At 35.6% G+C, this 21,187-nt stretch overlaps 1 protein-coding gene across 23 annotated transcripts in view; it reads right to left on the reverse strand.

Moving 5' to 3' along the window:
* The window catches only part of DCUN1D4 (defective in cullin neddylation 1 domain containing 4), a 45,760-nt gene that overhangs the window by 9,031 nt on the left and 15,542 nt on the right, over positions 1-21,187 (reverse strand). For 9 of the 23 annotated variants that reach the window (XM_033513920.1, XM_033513918.1, XM_033513919.1 and 6 more), the window contains 9 exons: positions 20,702-20,731; positions 19,320-19,434; positions 10,865-10,990; positions 9,983-10,077; positions 7,649-7,719; positions 6,003-6,094; positions 5,005-5,113; positions 571-675; positions 11-113 (listed from right to left, as the gene is read on the reverse strand). In XM_033513920.1, the coding sequence (XP_033369811.1) occupies positions 11-113; positions 571-675; positions 5,005-5,113; positions 6,003-6,094; positions 7,649-7,719; positions 9,983-10,077; positions 10,865-10,990; positions 19,320-19,434; positions 20,702-20,731 (846 nt within the window). Of the gene's footprint in view, positions 1-10; positions 114-570; positions 676-5,004; positions 5,114-6,002; positions 6,095-7,648; positions 7,720-8,874; positions 9,002-9,982; positions 10,078-10,812; positions 10,991-13,099; positions 13,406-19,319; positions 19,435-19,978; positions 20,171-20,701; positions 20,732-21,187 lie in introns of those variants that run through there. The other 14 variants (XM_015624198.3, XM_033513929.1, XM_015624203.3 and 11 more) reach the window with 9 other exon arrangements.

The raw sequence follows: 21,187 nt of genomic DNA on the forward strand, positions 1-21,187 counted from the left end.
TAATACTTACAGGCTCCATCTTCATCATAGTTACTGAGGTCAAGGTTAATTGTTCTGCTGAATTCAAGAACATTACACCATTGGTCCTTATTGATAACTTTGTATTTTGATTGCTGCTTGAGGCAAGAAACAGAAATTACTGAAATGTATTTTCAACTGTCTCAAACTCAGATTTTCTTACAGAAAATTTAAACTTTGTGATGCATTATTGTTTTAATGTATATGTGCCATCTAAAACTATAAAAGATTAAACCAGCAGGTATTTAAACTAGTGTTGAAACATGCTTTTGATTAAGATATCTTTTACAGGGCAAACATGCAGCAAGAAAATAAAGTCCAAAAGCAAAAAAAATAACATTCTATAGTTTGTTCTGTGTTACACAAATCTTAACAGCATAGGAATTTAGGAAAAAGGAAGCAAGGGAAGATAACCAGTTGCATGTGTTACTTTGGTGGTTACTATTTCCTAAATCAGAACACAGCATTCACAGCTGCTCATTCTACATTGAGTTAAAAGGCATAAGAGAAGACAGATCAAAAAACCCCGTCGTTCTGTTTCCAATTCCATACCTCTAGAAACTGATGAAATACTGGAAAAAGGGACCACGCTTTTCCTAAAAGAAGGCCCAACATGCACTTGGCAGTATTGATATCTAGGCTGCGCTGGTCCTTTTCCTGCATGAAAAGGTCAAAAAGGAAAACAAAGCATGAATTACAGCTTTTTCACCTCCCTCACACCTCACCCATGGACAAAATAAATCAACAAATAAATAATATATAGCAGTATCTTACAGTGTTTTTTAATAAAGCACAACTTGCCAGTAAAATTTCTTTCCTTAGAGGTAATAGGTTGTTTTACAGAGATGTTGCCTTCTATAGATGTTCCCAATAAGACATCACTTTTATGGCAGATGAGGCCTAAGGTAATTTCTGACTTCATAACTCCCTAGCAAGCAATGGCCAGCGGATCCCCAGCCACGTTTGCACAGATCCCCTGCACAGCCACACTTCTCAGAGTAGCGGTGCTGTACCCACTTCCTGCTCTAGCATTACAACTACCTGGACTGTCAATAGACACTCGCTGCTACCTGACACCTCCTACATGGAGAGCGAGCCATGCGAGGGTCTTTGTTCTGTTGTTCTAACTGACCACATGAAACTCAGATTAAATTATCAAATTAGCAGGCAGAACATAATAACACACCAGCACATTTAGACTCCTCTCTGGACTGTCCAGTTTTAGTTCCATGTAACAACAGTATATTTAAGCTTAAGGGCTGATGTTTTTGTTGTCTCTGCTAAGTCAAAGCAGCAGTATCTGTACCCAGCAGGTTTGTTAATCAGTGGCAAATATTTAGTAATATAAACCCTGCACATCTCAAAGTAACATGTATGTGTATGGTTCCATTTTGTTAAGTAGTTTATTCACCTACCTTTGTTAACACTAAATTAAACCAATTTTATTGAGAGATGAGATAAACCTGCACACTTTTATGCCTTGGTTATGGCACTGAGTTATAAATTTACAAGTTAATGAAATCACAAAAAAATCAATTTCCATATTAGCCAATGTAGATCTTGTTCTTTGTATGTATTCATGACAGTAGACTGCAAAATCTAAATTAAGGAAAGACAGAGTATTGCACAATCATGGAATGGGTAAGTGGAAGGGACCACAGTGAGTCATCAGGTCCAATCCCCCTGCTAGGCAGGATCACCCTAGAGCACGTGGCACAGGATTGCACCCAAGTGGTACTTGAACATCTTCTATGAGGGATATTCCACAACCTCTCTGGGCACTCTGTTCCAATGTCTGTGGTCAACTCCACAGCTATTCTACCCCATATTCAGGCAGAATTTCCTGTGCATCACCTTCTGCTCACTGCCTCCTGTCCTACTGCTTTGGCACCACTGAGAAAAGCCTGGATCCATTCTCTGACACCCTCCCTGCAGATAATGATAGACACTGGTACACTCCTATCCTTTAACCAACCTCACTGCCCTCCACTGGACCTGCTCCAGAAGCTCCATGTCTCTCTTGCCCCGAGGAGCCCAGAACTGGACACAGCACTCCTGATGTGCCTCACCAGGGCTGAGTAGAAGACCAGGATCCCCTCCTTCAGCCTGCTGGCAATGTTCTTCCCAATGCAGCCCAGGACACCACTGTCTTTCCACACTGCTGACACACAGAGAGCTTGTTGTCCACCAGGACATATCCCATATAGGGATATTCTGGATGCAGGGAGTGTCTAACAGATCACTGCAAGACAGCTAGCTGCCCACGACAAAGGAAATTGAGCCTTATGTCTCACCTGTACAAATGCAGTTCTATATATTACAGAATACACATCTTTATTAAAAGTCAAGCTAAAATCATAACTGAATTGTCTTCTATCACATAAGGATGTGACAGAGTAAGATCCCAGTTCTCAATCAACAACTGAATGCCCTAGTCACAAGGTTATATTCATTTCATTCTAAACACATCTCAATTCTAAAACTGTGTAGACAGAATTTAATGCAGATTTGTTTTGAAAGTGAAGTAGGGAGACCAGCAATTCTGAAAACATGAGAAACTATTTTGCATTCTGGGCACTAAATCCAAGAGGGATTTAGAGAAAAAAAGTAATTTCCATTATGAACAAAACTTTTCAATTAGTAAGAAAGATGAAAAAGTAACCTGCAAAGGCATTTTTGTACTAGTATGATATAAATCTTTCACTTATTTCTAACCTCAGAAAGTTCTAAGAACTAATTCTCTTTCCAAAGCCTGTCTACACTTCTGTCACAAAAACCTTTAAGCAGAAATAATGCTGCTGCCAGAATACATTTTATTTTACTTACTGTTTATACTCTGAATTCTTCCCACACACTCAAGTATTAATGAAATCAGGCTCTATTGCCTTTATTTTGTCCACACTGGTTTTTCATGTCTTATATTGTTACATTTCTACATTCTCTGACTACTGATCAGAACAAATTGTTCAGACAAGCCCTTTCTACCCACCTCCAACTGCTTAATGGTACATCTGCCATGCCATGCAATTTCATTCTTAGCATACATTCTAGACACTTGCATTCCTTGGATACAGTTGAAGCAATTTATTAACAAACTTTGTTTTATCCGAGTATTTGTTTTACAGTGATGATAGGCAGTCTTCCTGAGATTTTTTCCCCCTAATATTTCACATTAAAGATCTGTTTAAGCCATATACATGAATCTGTATCTTCTCAAACTTGGCAATAACAAGGGCAAACATGGATTGAAGAATGTACTTGTGCTTAATATCAACATATGGTGTTTTAAATTATTTCCTCAAATCTATGCTGACTTAAATCGTGCATTGCCACATGAAACCTTGATGACACATTCTTATTCACTATCTAACTTTAAATGCCAAATCAACAGACTCTTTTAAAAAAAAAATCTTAAAATTTAGGAAGTTCAGACAAGTGGTTTTTTGCCATGGAGCACTTCCCTAAGAGAATCATCCTTAGGACAGAAATTATGCTATCTCCTGAATGCAAAACCATCAGCTTTTTTCTATCAATTATTTCAATGACCCTGAAAAAAATTACACCCAGTTTAATCTAGCATCTATAAATATATCTGCCTTTGTTCTTTTCTGTTCTTACTGGATGCCATTCTCCTATAGACTTTCCCCAAATCTGTAGTATCAAAAGTCCAGTAATCACTGTAGCCAAATATTCCCAAATTTATATGTTGGGTCTAAAGTTCTATAATCTGCAGGGGCATTTTGTCACAAATACAGTCACAGCTCCTGTGTCTCAATGTTTAAATTCTTTTTTTAGACCACTGTTTGTCACACCACTTTGGTACCTCTTGAAAAGAAAACACGAACTATCCACCTTTTAAGTATCTGCACTTCTGACAGGCCATCAGTTGGCACAGGTTCGCTCTCTATCCCAAATATTTCATCAGTATCATGAACTTCTTAGGAAATGCCTCTGCATTTTACATTGAGCAAAACTGGCAGAATAAAGCTTCATACAGCAAAGGAGGAATTTAAGAGGTTGATAAAGCTTTTCTTTTCCTCTCATACTAATCCCATGCATTTTTTTTATATTCAACAGGCAAGTTTCCTTGTTTAAAAGTGAACTACCAGAAATCTGAATGCTGAGATGAAGAAAGCACTGAGCTACCAAAAATCTGAGTTGCTAATGAGAGACTATCAGGACTGCTATCAGTGCAATTTCTTCTTATTTTTCTCATTTTCTCAGGCTACTTTTTTTGGTGCAAGTTTTCTTAATTTTTTTAGTTCACTTGCACTGGAATCTGAGGTTCAGTTTTACCTTTTCATGTTAAACCTTCTGTATATTCCAACACATTAGCAAAATGTATGTCCAAATTCTATTTCAAAATATTATTTCAGAAAATAAAGTTATCTTATTCCAAGTATGATTAGTCTTATATCTACTAGTTCCAATACAAGTAAAATTTCATCAAAGCATGTTTTATAGCAGGAAGACTGATATCAGAGTATTCTTTAAAAAATACTGAGAACATCATTAAACTCATTCCAACGATCTTCTGAATCAGTATTTATAACATATCCAGCTTTTATCATGTCACCCATTTTCATCAGCTATGGAAATATGTTGAAATATTGAAATATGTGTCTTCCTGTTTTATATATGTTTATGCTCACAAAATTCACAGTAAGAGAAACCGCAGTAATTATAAAGTCAGGGGAACTCAGTAGTAAAACTTCAATACACAACAGAATGGGGCCTAAATTATTTCCCTGAAGTCATAAAATAGGTTGAGGCAGAGACATAAAAAACATGTCACTAAACCACTAAGCATTACTATATACTTTTCCAGTTTTGACATCTTGCACATTCTGTTTTAGAACACAAATGGTTCCGTTTGTTAGAAGCCATCTTGAGTAGCATCTTCAGAGAAACAACCTTAGAAGTATATGGTCTTTCAATTATTATTTATGACAGTAATGTTTGTAATTTCAAGTGCACAGTACTTACCCGTGCAAAGTCAAAGGCATATCTATAAATAAGTTTAAAATTGGCAGGCTCATTTAATAAAGATCTCAAGTAATCCAGAGAATTCCTCAATTTTTCTGTAGTATCACACCTACAAAACAAGCACCAAGTAGGTTTAGAGGCTGCATTCTTACTGAGATGTCTGATGTTCTAGGAAAGAATCTCTAACATGTATCCATCCCCATTAACCTGTTCAAAACACATCACTCTGTATAAAGGCATGTTTCTGAGTATGTCTCCATGAAATACCTTATTAAACCCATGGTGTGAAACAAATTTAAATAAAGTAACAAAGTCTTACACTGGGACTGACTGGCTTTGTAAAAATGCACTCTCCAACAGATAGAACTAAGAGCTTGTCCATGCATGGCAAACAAACAGCAAATCAAAGTGAAAAATACTTGTAAAGTCTTGCTGAAACTACAGAACCTCCTACACAGTTTCAGTAATTCTCTTCTGGAAGATAAGTCAAAACAGTTCATTCTTTCTCCAGCTCTCTACGAAACATGACTATCCAACTTTATTTATGATAATTTTTGCCATAAAAGCTCTTAACTGGAGCAAGCAACTTTTAGAAAGAACAATGCAGAGTTACAGAAAGGGTTTGTATTATTTAGTGTTTTAAATCACTCTAACAATATACCAGTATCTAAAAGATGCAAAAAAAAAGATGTTGCAATCCAGCAACAAAGATAGATGTCCTTGGGGACAGAAAGAGAGTCAAACTCTATGATGTTTCTCTTTTATTGAGACTGAGTGCAGACCTTTTAATCCAACTGTATTTAAATGTGCAACATCAGGTTTCAAGTTGTCTCTAAGTGACCAGTATCATCATAAATCAGACCAAAAACTTGTGACTTCTACTCACTCTATGGCAGAGCTCTTGGCTTTAGGTGTTATGAGTCAAAACACTAAAGTGTGTTTTTTCTGAAAAGTTGTGTTTACTATAACAAATTTAAGAGAATTTTCAAGGCACTTACTGTAGTGATGTCATTCCTTTTAACCATTCTTGTAATGTAAAGTAGCCCATGTTTTGTGCATCCAACTTCCATGCTAGCACAAGCATAACTACCTGTTTTAAAAAGAAAAAAAAAAAGGAGACTGAGAATTTAACAAAAAATCTATGTGTTTTACAAATAACCACTGTTTAGTGGGCTACAAAGGCTTTTACTTGTATAAGTGGAAAGTTCAGAACCGAACTGAAAATAGGCTACACTATTTTAGAAGTTAAGAAAACCCTGTAGGTGACAAACCTTTACACAATCCAAAGAGAACAGTGCAAACATATAGTGAACATCTACCCAAGTTACCAGTCATCTCACGGGCAATACAACGGGGAGATTAGTTAGTACAAAAGCTACAGAAAAGGTTTCCCAAAGTAACTACAAAATTTCAGTACCAGTTTGACAAATTATACCTCACATTTGTTAAAACCTCATCTCAATGAACATCAGTTGCAATCCATGAAATTCAATTATTTGAAAGCTAATAATGATCCCACAGTTCAAGCAGATAAGTAAATCTAGATGAACTAACATTAATACACATGAAAACATAGGCTGATACATAAATCCTTCAGTTTTGCCCAAAAGGAAACAGTCTTTTTCACATCTTGCACAGAAGACCAAATCAAAAAAGAAGTTAGAAAAAGCAATACCTTAAGATTATTATTATCTAATTAATCAACTTAAGAAACCACATTTGACAAATATATGAAAGAAAAACTTGCAGGACAATGGACCCTGCCAACCTGGAGAAAAAAAAATAAGTCATTTAACTAGCCATTAACTAGTTAAGGTTAGTGAAGCTCTGTACAGCTTATAATTGAAAATCAGAATACCTGTTTATACATCCAAAATGTCTGCATAAATAACAACATTTATTTTTTTCCTAAACTCTGAAATTATGAAATTACATCTCATTTTTCAGTACATCTTTCAAAGCCACAATTCTCATTTACTTATATGAAGCTCCATGAATTCTGCAAAAGACAGGACTTCCAAATGCATTTAAATAACAAAAATAGGCACAAGGAAAAAGACTGTAAAATGCACAATTATTTTTTTAGATTTTATTCATATATATACTTACACACACACACACATATATACACCTCACATAAAGAATATGTATCTGTAAATATATTTATATTCCTTATTTATTTTTTGAAATAGTATAATGGTAGTGCCACTACTGCCCATAATATTTGAGATCTCTTTCTGTCCTAGAAATCCCAAAGGAAACACTATTTGTTTGTTCATTGGTATATTAAATCTTGAATATTGTCTCTTAGTTTCAGAAAGACAATCATCGGAGGGGGGTTTGATTTTTGGGTTTGTTTTTTTTTTAAGATCTCTCTTTTTCTGAAGAGACTGAAGGTTGGCGGTGTTGAAGTGAAAAAGAAGGGGGGGGCAGAGAAGACACACTGAGGTTTCACAGATTGACAGTCTTTAAAATAATGGAAAGTTGTTCCCAAATGTGTTTCAAAACCTCCCTGGTTTATATTTCTTCAATTTTTTTCAACTCTCAAGAATTTTTCAATCCTTGGTGGAAAAGCAAGAACTGTAAGACTAGCTAATGTACACCATAGCAGATGAGGCATTTTTAAAATGGATTCTGAACTTACATTTTCTGGTTCAACTCCAATGTCTTCACAAAATTTCTCCATACCTTCTGGCCCTACAATGTCATCTGTGCCTGCAAACAAAACTTATTTTACTTATCTCTAAAAATTAAAGTAGCCTGTCCTTTACAGCACAAAAGAAGTGCAATTACACAGCGCAACCTAACTTTCATGGAGTTTGTTTTAACATGAAATAAATATTTCCACACTTAGTATCAGACTTGGATGCACTTAAATCTTTATCTCACCTTTGAAAACAGAGAAACAGTAAAACGACTTTTCATCCCTGCCAATCTTTCTACTCGTTTACTGAGATAATCTTCGAAGTCTAAATTAGTAAGATTTTTAATAATGCACTTCAGACTAACAGAATATAGTATTACCACGCTTAAATGAGTGGACAGTGGCTAGTGAAACTCATTCCCTGGCTGGAATTTCTACTGTTATCACAAGATCAAATGACATAAAAACATGATGTACAGCCATACAGCATACAAGACATGATCATTTGCAGAATCTCATTCCTCATTGTCTCATATACTATCTTTATATTATTTTATCCTGCTTATTCATATTGCTACACCATAGCCACACATCATCTGACTAAAAGTAAATGGAATGGGAAGGAAAACAATGAATTACAGTTATTTCTCTGCCTACTTAAAAGGAAAAAAAGATTCAAAATATAAATGCTATTAAAATGCACCACTAATAAAATATGGTCTTAAGGTATTTGTAACTTTTGAATACTAGTGAAAAAAGTTATACAGGCATTAAGAATTGAACTAGTTTTAAATACACTTTAAGTATTTGAACAATTTTGTTATAATTACTTGACTCGTGTTTAAAAGGGCTCATTTGAAAAAAAAATACAGGCTTAAATGCCTACTTTCCTCAACTATAAAGATCACATGTGCAAGAAAAGCAGGATTTATAAAGGGAAGATCAATCTGTACTTTATTATTGGGTGATCTATTCTAGACATAACAAGGTTTAATTATGTCTTTTCCCATCTTCTCCTAACAGCCTCTCAGTTCTCAGTGTACACAACAGCCTTTAAAAAGACTCATTCTGTAATGTAAAAAACACACCAAGGGAGGGAAAAAACCCCAAATGCAGTGTCAACTGTCTGCATACATAAAGAAGACTTATGAAGCAAGAACACAAGAGATTATTCCTTGAAAATTCAATTTTTAGAATGTTACTCAATACTGTAAACAGAATCGTACTCTCCACTTTTCTGTGTTTTATCTTGGTGTGTGCATCCAGTGGAAAGCCCAAAGTTCTTTCACAAACAGCCTTCCTTTCATCCTTTCTTTCCATGAAAGTCTTGACAAAAATGAGTCATGCCTGTTGCTAGAGTGAAAAAATAAATCAAGCTAGTCAGAAAGGCAGACAATCTAACAGGTTAGATTTGGCTTGAATTTGTCTGAATCTCCTCTCACAGACTGCCACAGAAAAGTGAGATCTCAGAGTATTTAATTTCATTTATATAATTTTATTAGGAGAAAAAATGTTTTATTACATCAAATTAAGTCATTCTTGATTATGTTTAAAAACTAGACAAAACAGAACAAGCTGTTAGACATGTTATCCAAGACAGCACCAGAAAACTGCAAGATGACATTAAACATCTACTTCATTTCTTTCTGGTCATTACAGTCATTTCCCCCATATGTCAAATCCTTCCTTTCAGAAAGCACGTGCAGGAAAACAAATACAACAATCAACTTCCCTAAAAAAGGATCATCTTTTGTGACCGCAGACCATAATTAACATTCCTAGAAGTACTGTCTGAAAAAAACCTCTCATACAAGAATAAATACTACAGGCTATCTTCCCTATACCTTGTGATGGAAAACTATCTGATAAAACTAGTATGGGATATTTGAATTCAATCACTTCTTCACTTGAAACCCTAAGCACTGGATTCAAAACTAGTGTTACCACCTCCCTCACTGTTTGGGTTTTTTTTAATTAAAGACACACCACTTCTGAGGCTAATTTTGTACTGTGCAGCGCTAACATGGCAGATCATAGAGAGGTAACAACATTTTCAACAGAAGTACAACTTTAACTGTAGATTTGAATAGTAAAGTATACAGGTTCCAAAATATTTCAAATTACACACCTTCTGTATTCTTTTTATAGTATGTAGACAAAGAAAATTGAACCTTGAACTCTTCAACCTCACATCACACAGGATAAAGGAAAGTTTCTCTAAGACTTTCACAAAAATCCTTTCTATTCAGTCTTTTGAAAGCTCATTTAATGCAATTTTTATATTCCAATATAAATTAAATTGTTACTGGTAGGAAATTTGCGTTTCATACTTACCTGCATATTCATAGAACCATTCTAAGCATCTCTTACTTGAAAAGACTTCTTCTTCCTCTGCTTTTATTCTAGTTGAATCGTATTTTCTATACATACTTAGAAAAAAGAAAGAGAAACAAGAAATTAATTAATCAGTATTTTTAAAAAGCAATCTTTTAGTCAACAGCCACTCTTAGTATAAACATTATTCCTTTCAGTTTACTCAACATTCTGTCCACATATCCAGTCATTTGGAACACTGCTTAAGAATCACTGAAACTAAATACTTTGTTTGCTCTCTCTGTCATATTTCCACTGACTCATACTCATTACCCATGTAAATGACCTTCCCCTAAACCGAATACAGGTTCGTTCAAATTCAACCCCAAATTGTTCTGTGCAAGCTCACAGTAAGGCCTTGCCTTACACCACCAGTTACTACAGTCAACTGATGGGCTGCAATCCAGCTGTGGGTCTAAAGCCAGAGTAATTCTATGGCAGTCAACACAGGTCCTACCTTTAGGTGCACCCATAATTTGTGAACTTCAAATTATTAATTAAAGAAGACTGCAAATATTCCTTTTGCCACCTCAAAAAGATTCTACAAAAGGCATAAAGGCCAAAAGAGAAAAGATCTACACTTATATTATTCTAAAGCCAGTAAGTCGGTAACACGAAAGAACCACAGAAAACAATAACTCAAGGAACATCATTCATAATGGAATAAAGAACAATCTGAAAAGCTGGCCCCCTTCCCCAGAGACTACCAGCAGGGTAATGCTCTTCTCCTTCAACAAGAAGTGTAAGGAATTTTAACTACACTAGGGAAACAAATTAAGTATCTGAAATACCTAAAGCACAGGAAACATGACAGAATTTGAAGGGTTACTCCCCCAATTAGACCTTGTGAAACAGGGACAATATAATTTGTGCCTCCTAGAGGAAAGAGACTCAGTCAACTTATCCACTGATGCACATGCATTCTGTGATCCATTTCCACCACTCTTCAGTAGCTTGGCCTCATAAAGGCTGAAAAGAGCAACAAATAAATGGTTTAGTCTAGATGAGGTAGCCAAGAACAGCTCTGTAAGTGTTCCAAGCATGCAGAGCTTCCTCTCACCATGTCAAATCCTGCTGGGGGAAGACAATGAAGTGGCTAACTCGTTCAAGGAGAATTTTTAAACCATTTGAATAATGAAATTAATTTGGAGTTGATTTCATCAATGTTTCGTCCTTCTAGAAAGACAAGTAAAAGACACCTAGATTTATGAGCTTAAAGTACACCGATCCCACTATCCTCCACCTAGCTCAGCTATCAGCTGTGCGGACCTGGAGCTAGAAGTTAATGGCACACACATCGTTCTGACAGGAATTCAAAGAAATATTTCATGTTTGCTGCCATAATTCCTTTAAAGCAACTAATCTTCAGAAAAGTAATACTAGTCAGAACAAAATGATAAACTAATAATTGGAAGACAAATACAAATGAGACCCTAAGAAATTCCTTATGAAAAACTGACACTGTACTGAAACACACTGATGTGCAACAAACTGGAACACTGCATAGAAACGTCAGCCAAATGTGTTCCAAACACATATTCATATACCCACAATTTTAGGTTTGGATTTTTTCATTTTGAAAACACTCTTTTCCTATTTGAATTACCTATTTTGCATAAGCTTTACTGAAGTTGCAAAGGAAAAGGCTGACAGCATCACTCAGAAGGTATAAGTCTGAGTCGGAATAATTTTTTTTTTTTTTAATAAGTCTGATAATATTTTCATACTTGCAGAATGAACTGCGATTATGAAATATGTATCAAATAATTTTTAGGCTATTCTGAACTCAGAGCAATCAAGACAAAGAAAGAAGGCATTCTGCCACTTTGGCAAAATCTTAATTATTCAGTATCCCCTTTTTTGTCACAAACAAATGTGACAAACACCAAGTAGAATACCAAGCTGGAAACTTGGAGCTAGACAACATCTTTATTCTATTCTCTTTATTCAAGAACTCTGTAAGACTACTGCTGGAAGCGAGGACATAGCAAAGCTAATGAGGTTCACAAAGAAAGATATTTATCACAAGACTCAATGCTTTTTCTTACAAAGGGATGATAACCAATTGTTTTGCCCTGCTTGTTCATGTAAATCAACATGTTAAGCTGTCAGTATGCAAACAGTGTATTTAAGAAGAAACTTCAAGAAACAGACTTATTGACAGAGCTATAAGTCATTCAGGTATTTAATAAAAAAAGCCTTCCTGCATCTACAAATGGCAGAGCTAAATACTGCAGCCTGAAACAAGACTTCAGTGTCAGCAATATGTGTAATAGGAATGGTGAGCAAGAACAGAAAAAAACAGCCCTTTTTATACATCCTCTGCATCTGCACACAGGAGAATTTCTGACAACTGATAAGAGATTGAAAGTCATTTGTGTTTAAGGCTAAGGTCACAGTTTAGGAACTGCAGGAAATAATTATACTATTAACTACAATTAGTTATACAATAACTCATTATAAAGTCCATGTGCTCAACAGACAGCCAAGTAACTCCAAAGAAAATGCTTTTGCCTCAAACTTATGATTGTTCAAAAAGCCCGGTATCTGACTGCTGGAGTTCAATTTTTGAGAAACCAGAACTGATTACAGACAATCCAGCTTATGCCAGTTCACAGATTCAAAGAAGAAAGTCAAAAGGGATACAATCTCGAACTATCCCACTCTCTGCTACTAGCTAATTAGTAAGACATGCATTAACAGTGCAGGTGACAAGGTATCACATTTATAATGAGAACAGACTATGCATGGCCAGAATCAGTGATCTCATGTATAAAGACAAACCCTTTTCTCTCTCTGCTTACTCCAAACATTAAATTAGTTTCTCACCCCAACCTAGCCAAGGCAACTATTTCCACTAGCGAGAGACTCCTAATCTCTGAAGTGCCTAGTGAAGCAAGATGAGTAGGGAGATGCAAACAGTTAGTAGACAAGTACCTGAGATTACTCAGCCTAGGAAAACTTGGTTCAACCTGGTGGCACAGAGTAAATTCAGGGACTACATCCACTGAACTATGATTAATATGGATTTAATTATCTCAAGAACTATACTTGTAGAGGAGAAAAACACAAACTTACAGATGTATCTGGCATCCATTTTTCATCTTGCAGTATTCCTCATCCCTGTGGAATTTCTCAGTACATACATGATGATGCGCCTTGTCTTTGTTTTAAGGACAGCATCTCTTGCTATGCAGAAAAATACACTGCCAGAGTGCACAGGGTAGATATCTGAATACTTTGGGATGACCAAACATCTAATGGACAGATCTGAGTTTCAAACAGCAAGTCCTCAATGGTTCACAGCTTCCTCAAATGACCAGTACATTGACCAGGTCAAAAGATCAGTACTTTCAGACAGATGCACAACCATTATGCCAACCAAGTTCTGCTTGATAATTTGCTTCTATATTGATGGTCTGTAAGAAGAAACTGCAGTGTCTATCACACACTAGATATAAAGAACAAACTGTGCAAAAAAAAAATTAAAAAAAAAAATGGGGGGGGGGCAAGGTACAAGCAAAGTAAAAAACTCAAAAAAATGCCTTCTATAAAGGAAGAGCAAGTGAATATAGCTGATACTTTTGATATAGTACACTGTCAAAGAATGCTGGCACTGAAACAGGATTGCTAAGGGCATTTCTCCATCATCAGTTACATGCACAGTTTTATCCTGGAGTGTGTGCTGTACCTATCACTACCAGACAATAGCAAACTCGGAACCTTTGCTTTTAGAATTACCCTTCCAGTTCTGAATCATGACATGACCTCTGCCAGGAACAGCAAGGAAAAAAAATAAAAATATGACCTACACACATAAGTATGTATTTGCCTCTCAGATAAAACACACATGAAGGTACAATAACTCAGAAAAATATCAACTTGAAAAATAGTATTTTTTTTTTTAGTTTAGCATGACACTGTGTCAGAATAGAGACAGCAATATACAAGTTATTTGTTACAAATATCCCTGTAAGGAGCTTTTAGGTTTTTCTTTTTTGTTATCTCTTTCTAATTATCTCCTTCTAACAGCCATTTCGCCAGTTAGAGAGAGGAAAGAATGTGGGACAGAGCAGGGCAACAGCAACATGAGATAACTTGTCTAAATTTTGTAGAAGTGATTTCAGTTACTTAACCACATCAAAATGTAATACTTTTCTCAGAGATGCTTGCACCTCCATCATGACCTAATAGCTGACTCATAACATCCATGTTTAAACTTATATTTGAAATATTCATGTGAGCTAAGGAATTGTAATGTACCAGCTAAAAAGGAAAGAAAACATGGCTTATAACTGAAAGTGATATAGGCAAGCATCAAAAGAAAAAAAAAAAAATTAAAATGGAGTGTCTAGGCATGTCATGCTTCTTTGAATACACAGCCATCCACATCTTTTCCAGATTATTTTCTTTTCTTTTTAATTAATTTGGTGGAAAAGCAAAAGCATGAAAATTCCATCCAGCTATTATGGGGTGATTACGCGAGTCATTGTAAGAATTGATGGTGGCTGCTAGCAAAAAGAACAAGGCAATTCTCTTCAACTCCCTATAGTCTTCAAAGCTGGATTATGTACTGCTCTGAGTATGTTTCACCTGTAGAGTTGGTTAAAGTTCCACCCACAGCCCCTCCCACTGCAGCAACTCTGGGCTGCATAGTTACAGAATACTCAAACCAAGATCAGTGAAAACAGGGAGCTTAGGTCACACAAAACATTCTCTTCATGGTGGAACTGGTAATAATCCACTGAGGAGTAAAAAGAAAATAAAAAGGGAAGGGGAAAAAAGCTACATTTTATTATGGTAAATCAAAAGTTAACCTCTCAATGAAGATCTACAGCCTGGTTATTTAGATGGTCAGTGCTTACTGAACGATCATCCAACAGCTTTGTTTCTAAGCAACCAGAATTTAGAATCTTTACTGAATTTTGAGTTTTGAACTGAGTTAGTAATTGCTTCCAGATTATTTATATTTCAAAACATGCCAATTTTTGATTGAAGGAGATGCCCCATATTACTTCCACTAATACAAATTAATTTAAAATTTTGGCTGAGAATTTTCATCAATGCAGCATAATGAAAGTATTTTAATAAAGCCTTATCTATTTAATCACAATTATGATTCTAGCAACAGTTTCATAAAAACTGTACTATAAACAGGGTGGGAGAAGAGATGTTTTGCAGTTTGCAAGACATAACAAAAACATTTAAAGCAACCCTCAGGACCAACTTACTTGACTTTTAAGTTTTATGAATGAATATACCTTAGGTCTCCCTGTTTAAAGATTTAGGATAATTTCTAAGCTGTTAAATGTTTGGAACTTTATCAGGCTTACTTAATGAGCAGTATGTGTAACAACATACATGCTGATAGTCACATGTCCAGTTTACGTGAAGTGCACTGAAAAGCTACAGAAAAAGGAAAAATTACACTTGTGTGTACCTGAAAATCCCTGCTTCAAGGGAAAAATATCTACACACCTATGACAGCTGGGAATAAAGGCAGTCTGCATGGGGCAGGACCAAACCAGTTGGTAAAAAACACCAGAATAAAAACCAAACCAACTCTAAACACAAAAGGTTTTGAAAACTTTGAAAGTTAGTACACCTTATGTTAATGACACTGTGTTGTCAAAAATTGCATTTTTCCACTACAGAGTATTGAGTTTACTAATCAATAAAGAAAACCTTTCTTCATGTTAGCAGGACCTTTCATGGTTCCTATACATTAAGGGTAAATTAATTGAAAACATTTATCTAATTGTTTGAAAATATAAATTTCAGGGAAGTAGATAAATATTCCTAGTTTTCATCCTCCTAAGGTGACAATATCAATTACTGCAATACTTTTGCCCTCAGTGTAATTCTAGAATAAGGAGTATAATTATTTTTTATGAGACTGTCAAAACCCAATACATTATATTATACAGCTCATTTTTCCCTATTTGGCTAGATATTGTGTAACAGATAAGCAGCATAAGACAACTACCCAGTAAGGACTATCATTTTACCTAGCAAGTATCTTTACATAAATCTTACTTTACCTTTCTGAAGATGCTTGACACAGTGATGGAAAAACAATATACAGTACATGTAATTTTAACTCCAATTTGAAAATATGCTATACCATGACAGTTTTAAGTACAATAAAGACTGTGATACTGAGATGAAAATACAAACTAAGTCTTCAAGTCATTATGCTCAGGTTAGCACGTGTTCAACTGTTTACCTCCAACAGCTATTCTTTAAGGCAAGATAAATCCTACTATAACATACTGAGTTCTTTTTATTATACATCATCTGGTATAAAAATTCCCTCCCACTGAAACACTACATTCATGCATGGTTCATGGTGATGCTATGAGCACTAATTACGAGAATTCAAGTTCTTATTATGTAAGGGTGGAATGCTAATGAACATATTTGGAGTCTTCCACAATCAGTTTATGCACTAGATCAGCATATCCAAATAATTTCACAACTAGATTTGTTCCTATGAATGTTTTTCCTCAACTGCCTTTGCATTCCACTAATGCTTTTGAGATGAGGCTGTATTCCTAACAGCCTGGAATTAACAGTGTAAGACAATTTCTTAAGACTCTTAAAATCATAAACGTATCTTCTCTTTCAGCGGAGACCTGCTGAAAGAAACTTTATGGAAGAAAGCATATCTAAAAATATTGCTATCAGATTTGAAGAAATTATAGGAATGAATTAAAAATAATGAAGACCGAAAATATGACCCAACAAAACACTGCATTATAGATTTAAAAAAAAAAAAAGCAATGCTTTTTTTAATGGACAAATTAGGAGAAACCATCAACATTCAGTCTCAGCTGCAGTAACACCATTAATGATGACATACCTTGCAAATCTTTGGACTACTACCCAATATTTTCACACTGAGGAGACTTGCAATTACTGAATTTGTTAATGTTGACCCTGTAAGTATGCCACTGTAACTGAGAAACACTCAAAAACTTATGCCATTCCAGTAAGTATCTGAAGTGACAAATCACTTCTGCCAGGAAATACAGTCTCTTCTGGAGAAACCTGTGTAGTTTTTCAGACACTGAATGCCTTTCTTCACTTAATACAGAATACACACAGACTAATGCCCCATAAAGGCTTATCCTGAGTTACTAGAATGCAGCTTCTAGGAAGTCTGTCTCTAAACCAGAAGCTGAGAACTGGGCCTAGGAGCTCCTTACTCTATAAACTGGCATTCCACTATCCACACTATTTTTACTGTATTCTCTGCAATGTAAGCAGAACTGGCTTTGCAAAGTAGGTATGCTACAGCATACAGCACACTGCTGTACAGTTTCCTGATTTCAACTGATTTCTGCTCAACTAACTGAGATGTCTGATCCAAAAACCAAATTTGACAGATACGAACTCCACCTGACAAAACAAGCATGGAAGTAGATGATTGCTTTTTGACTAACCTGTTCACAGATTACAGGGGTAAAAAACCTTTCTTGAAGGAAAATACAGCTTCAAGACCAGGCTGAATGTCCAGCAAATAATTTCATACTGCCAGTCATGCTGAAATAAAAAACTGTTTTCTTGAAGACCAAAACAAAAGAAACACTCTGGGGAGCAACGAAAGCTCAAAAACCTTTACAGGAAGACAGTCAGATAAAAACTGGAACCACATCAGAGAATATTACCCCATGGGTCATGACTAGCAGATCTGGTTTCTCCTCCAATTCTAAAAGCAGGCTAAGGTCTTCCTTTTAATAAATGCTTATATGGCAGTAAAATGAAGACTAGATCCATTAGTTATAAACTGGGAGACAGATATAAAAAGAATCCTTCAAATTACATTTTCAACAAGCTCTTGAAAACCATTAAATATCTAGTATTCATAGAGAAAAAAAAATCAGGTTTTTATCATTTTCTTAAGTAATTACACATATCAGTATTTCTTACAAGAAAGCAAGCTTACTTTCTAGGGGGTTGCTTTTTTCTATCATCAGTGTCTTGGCTAAGGTAAGTAGAGTTAAGTTTTATGAACCTCTCTAAGAATATAGATATAATATATATATAATATATAGATAGAAATAGTCTATCCTTGTATTGCTTCCACATTTTAAGCCTATCTTTAATAAGCTGTAATGTCCTCTATCAACTATTTAGTTTTTATATTTCATCATTTCTGAAAAGCAACAAAAGATACTAAGAACATGAATTGCTTTTTTTTCTAGTTGGTGTTACAAAGCAATGAAAGAGAGAGTTGAAATCTTTCTTCTGCATCAGCAGATCATTTAATAAATTCCAGTGCAGTTACAGTTGTGCAAACCTATTAAACACAATGGAGTTATAGGGGCATGACCAGAGGCTTAATTTGGCTACCATTATTTTTCTTACTCATGCTAGAGTATAAAAAGGAGAGTACCCAGCCTGACAGGAGAAAAATGCCTCTTTTAACCTCCTTGAAGGTGCTTGCTATGGAAGCATATGTTTTCTGAGACACCACTAGTACATGAACATAACAGAGCTCAAATTCTATTGACTGATGCAGTGCCAAGCAAACTTTCTAGTTCTATAAGCCACTTTTCAACATCAGAATAGACTTGCATCTATCATGCAGGAATGCACAGTTCTATACTGCCTTAAGTTCTGAATTTAGTCCACATAAATAGTGATTCTTGCACATGGGGAGCACATTCAATGATTTCTGAATCAATCACTTAACACACTACACATACTGGAAATCCAACATTTGCAGAGGTTTCAGCTATCCAGTATCCATGCCAAAAGAATACACTGCTCATGCACATTCCTATTTGGCTTCTGTTGTGCAGTGAGAAGCACCTCAGTAACCATGGAACCACTGGCTATCACCTTACCTGGCAATATATGTTTAGTATCAAATCATAACATAACAGGGAGAGACTAGCAGGATTTCAAGAGCTTGGTGGACTGTAACTGCATTCACTTTTTTGACAGGCCAGAGACTGATAATATCCAATGCAGATCTTATGCATGTATATGGAGAAAATACTCCTGTATCTCATAGAAGTTGTTTCTGAACAAACAAGCATGTTTTTTGACAGCTGGCAACTAGGGCAAGGAGAAGTTGCCTACATGCTTCTTGTGCATCTAGAGAAAGGTGAGATGCAAACTGAACCTACATATACTTATCAATAGCCCACAGTTCAATCATCAGCTATGGTTCCACAAGGAGAAACCAAGCAAATTTCAATATAATTTCCATTAGTACTTAAACACATGATATATCAGCTATTCAACTTTAGATATTCCATCAGTCTTAGCTCATGGTAAGATGACATACCCATCATGTCTACTTTTCTTAGCAGATAAATCATCTCCTGCTGCAGGTCTCCTCTTTTTCCTTGGAGGCATCACTTTACTAAAGCAGTCTGATGAACTGCAAGACCGAAGACTTCCTACAGAGGGAATTAAAAACACCAGCACAAAGAAATGAAACTGTTGCAGACCAGTTAAACTGTGTCCACTAATAGGCATATTACAAAGGGAAGGAAAGGAAGTTAGGGGATTTAAAAATTATAAAAGAAATTGTCTCCTTTAAATAGCAAAATCCATCTCACTTTTACATGGTATTCTATGACCAGATTCCCATTAAGGTCAAAAGTACTACACCAAAATGTACAGTAGCACTAGCATTACTTCAGTCTAACAGCAGTCAGTCAAGAACTGACACTATCCTGAAGAAGTATTTAGGTCCTCAAAAAGGCATCCTTATTTTCAGTCATTTATTCAAATCACAGCTTCTAAGAATTGATCATTGCTTTTTGAAATACAGATGTGAGTGAACCTCTAGAAAAAAGAACTCTTTCTTTTCAAGTTTTTTGTGATACAGAGAGCAAGAGGTAGGAAAAGGTTTTGTTTGTTCTTCGGTGAGAGGTATTTTTACAGGTTTGTTTTTGTTTTTTCATTTTGCAGGGACAGGAAGAGACATTCAGCAACTACCTGGGGAAAAAAGTAAGTGGCTGGCTGTATTATTTGAACTGAATAGTTCTCAAAAAATGAGGTCCCCAAGTAGGAAATAGCCAATTCAACACACTGATGCCCATCAGGTGTCAGTCTTTCCATCCCCTTCTCTCAGCTACATACTCCTATGTCTCTGGTAACTCTTAAGTGTGCCAATCCAGCTCACCAAACCTGTAAATCATTAACCAAAGGAAAAAAAGAGTAACAACTTTCTGTACATTAGCACAAGAAAGAGCACAGGACCAGCCCTTTTGACCACAGCAAGTCATTAAATTGCTTTTGCTGTCTCATGAAAACATGACTAACACTCTGGGCAAAATTTTGTCCTACTTTTGTATGCTGAAGACCACACTGACACCTGAGAAAGCTGTGTGTAAGAGCAGCTCAAAGAGCTATCATAGCTCTGTTACACAGAGAATCTGAAAAGAAGAGAGAAGCGAGGTATAAAAATCCAGACACAAAGCGACGTAGAAGAAATTTGCAAGAAAACATTAAGAACTCCAGCATTCCTAAGCTAGCTTCTCTTTGCTACAACAGCATCCAGGTTTAGCTCAGCTCAATTAAGATGCCCACAAAATCTTTTCTCTTACATCACAGCACAGAAGCAAGCAATAAAATTTTGACTGCTTTTTGACACCAAGGGAACAGACTGAAATCAGAGGCCCAATTCCCAACAAATACTGACAGTGATCTTTTGCTTACCTATTCTTCGAATCTTTGAAAGGCTCTCTCCTGTTATAGGAGAAACACATGTAAGGAACCTTACAGCCTCACAGGCTTTGCTACATGTACGTTATTTCAAACATGCATGGAAGCTCTTACACATAAGCACATATTTCTCTAATATTATGTAAGACGTTCAACCCAATTCTTACATCAAGATGAACTAATCTGGTTTCAACTAATAAAGTTTTTGTGCTAAATATGCCTTCTTTGGTCCAATTTTTATATTAATTTCTATGTATTAAGAAGAAAATTAATCTCTCTAGTTCAAGAAACACTCTCCAATTCAAAAAATTCTTCCTATATATATTTTTTTTTTAACCCTAAAGCACTCTCCCCATTACTGTCCCAGGAAAGTATGGCCATACACTGTCTTTTTGAAAGAGAATTAAGACCACTGTAAATTCAAAATTATAATTTAACAAGTCATCAAAAAAACTTACAAGTATTACACTCCATAAACTA

This window comes from Parus major, chromosome 4 (assembly GCF_001522545.3).
Source record: "Parus major isolate Abel chromosome 4, Parus_major1.1, whole genome shotgun sequence".
NCBI lineage: Eukaryota > Metazoa > Chordata > Aves > Passeriformes > Paridae > Parus > Parus major.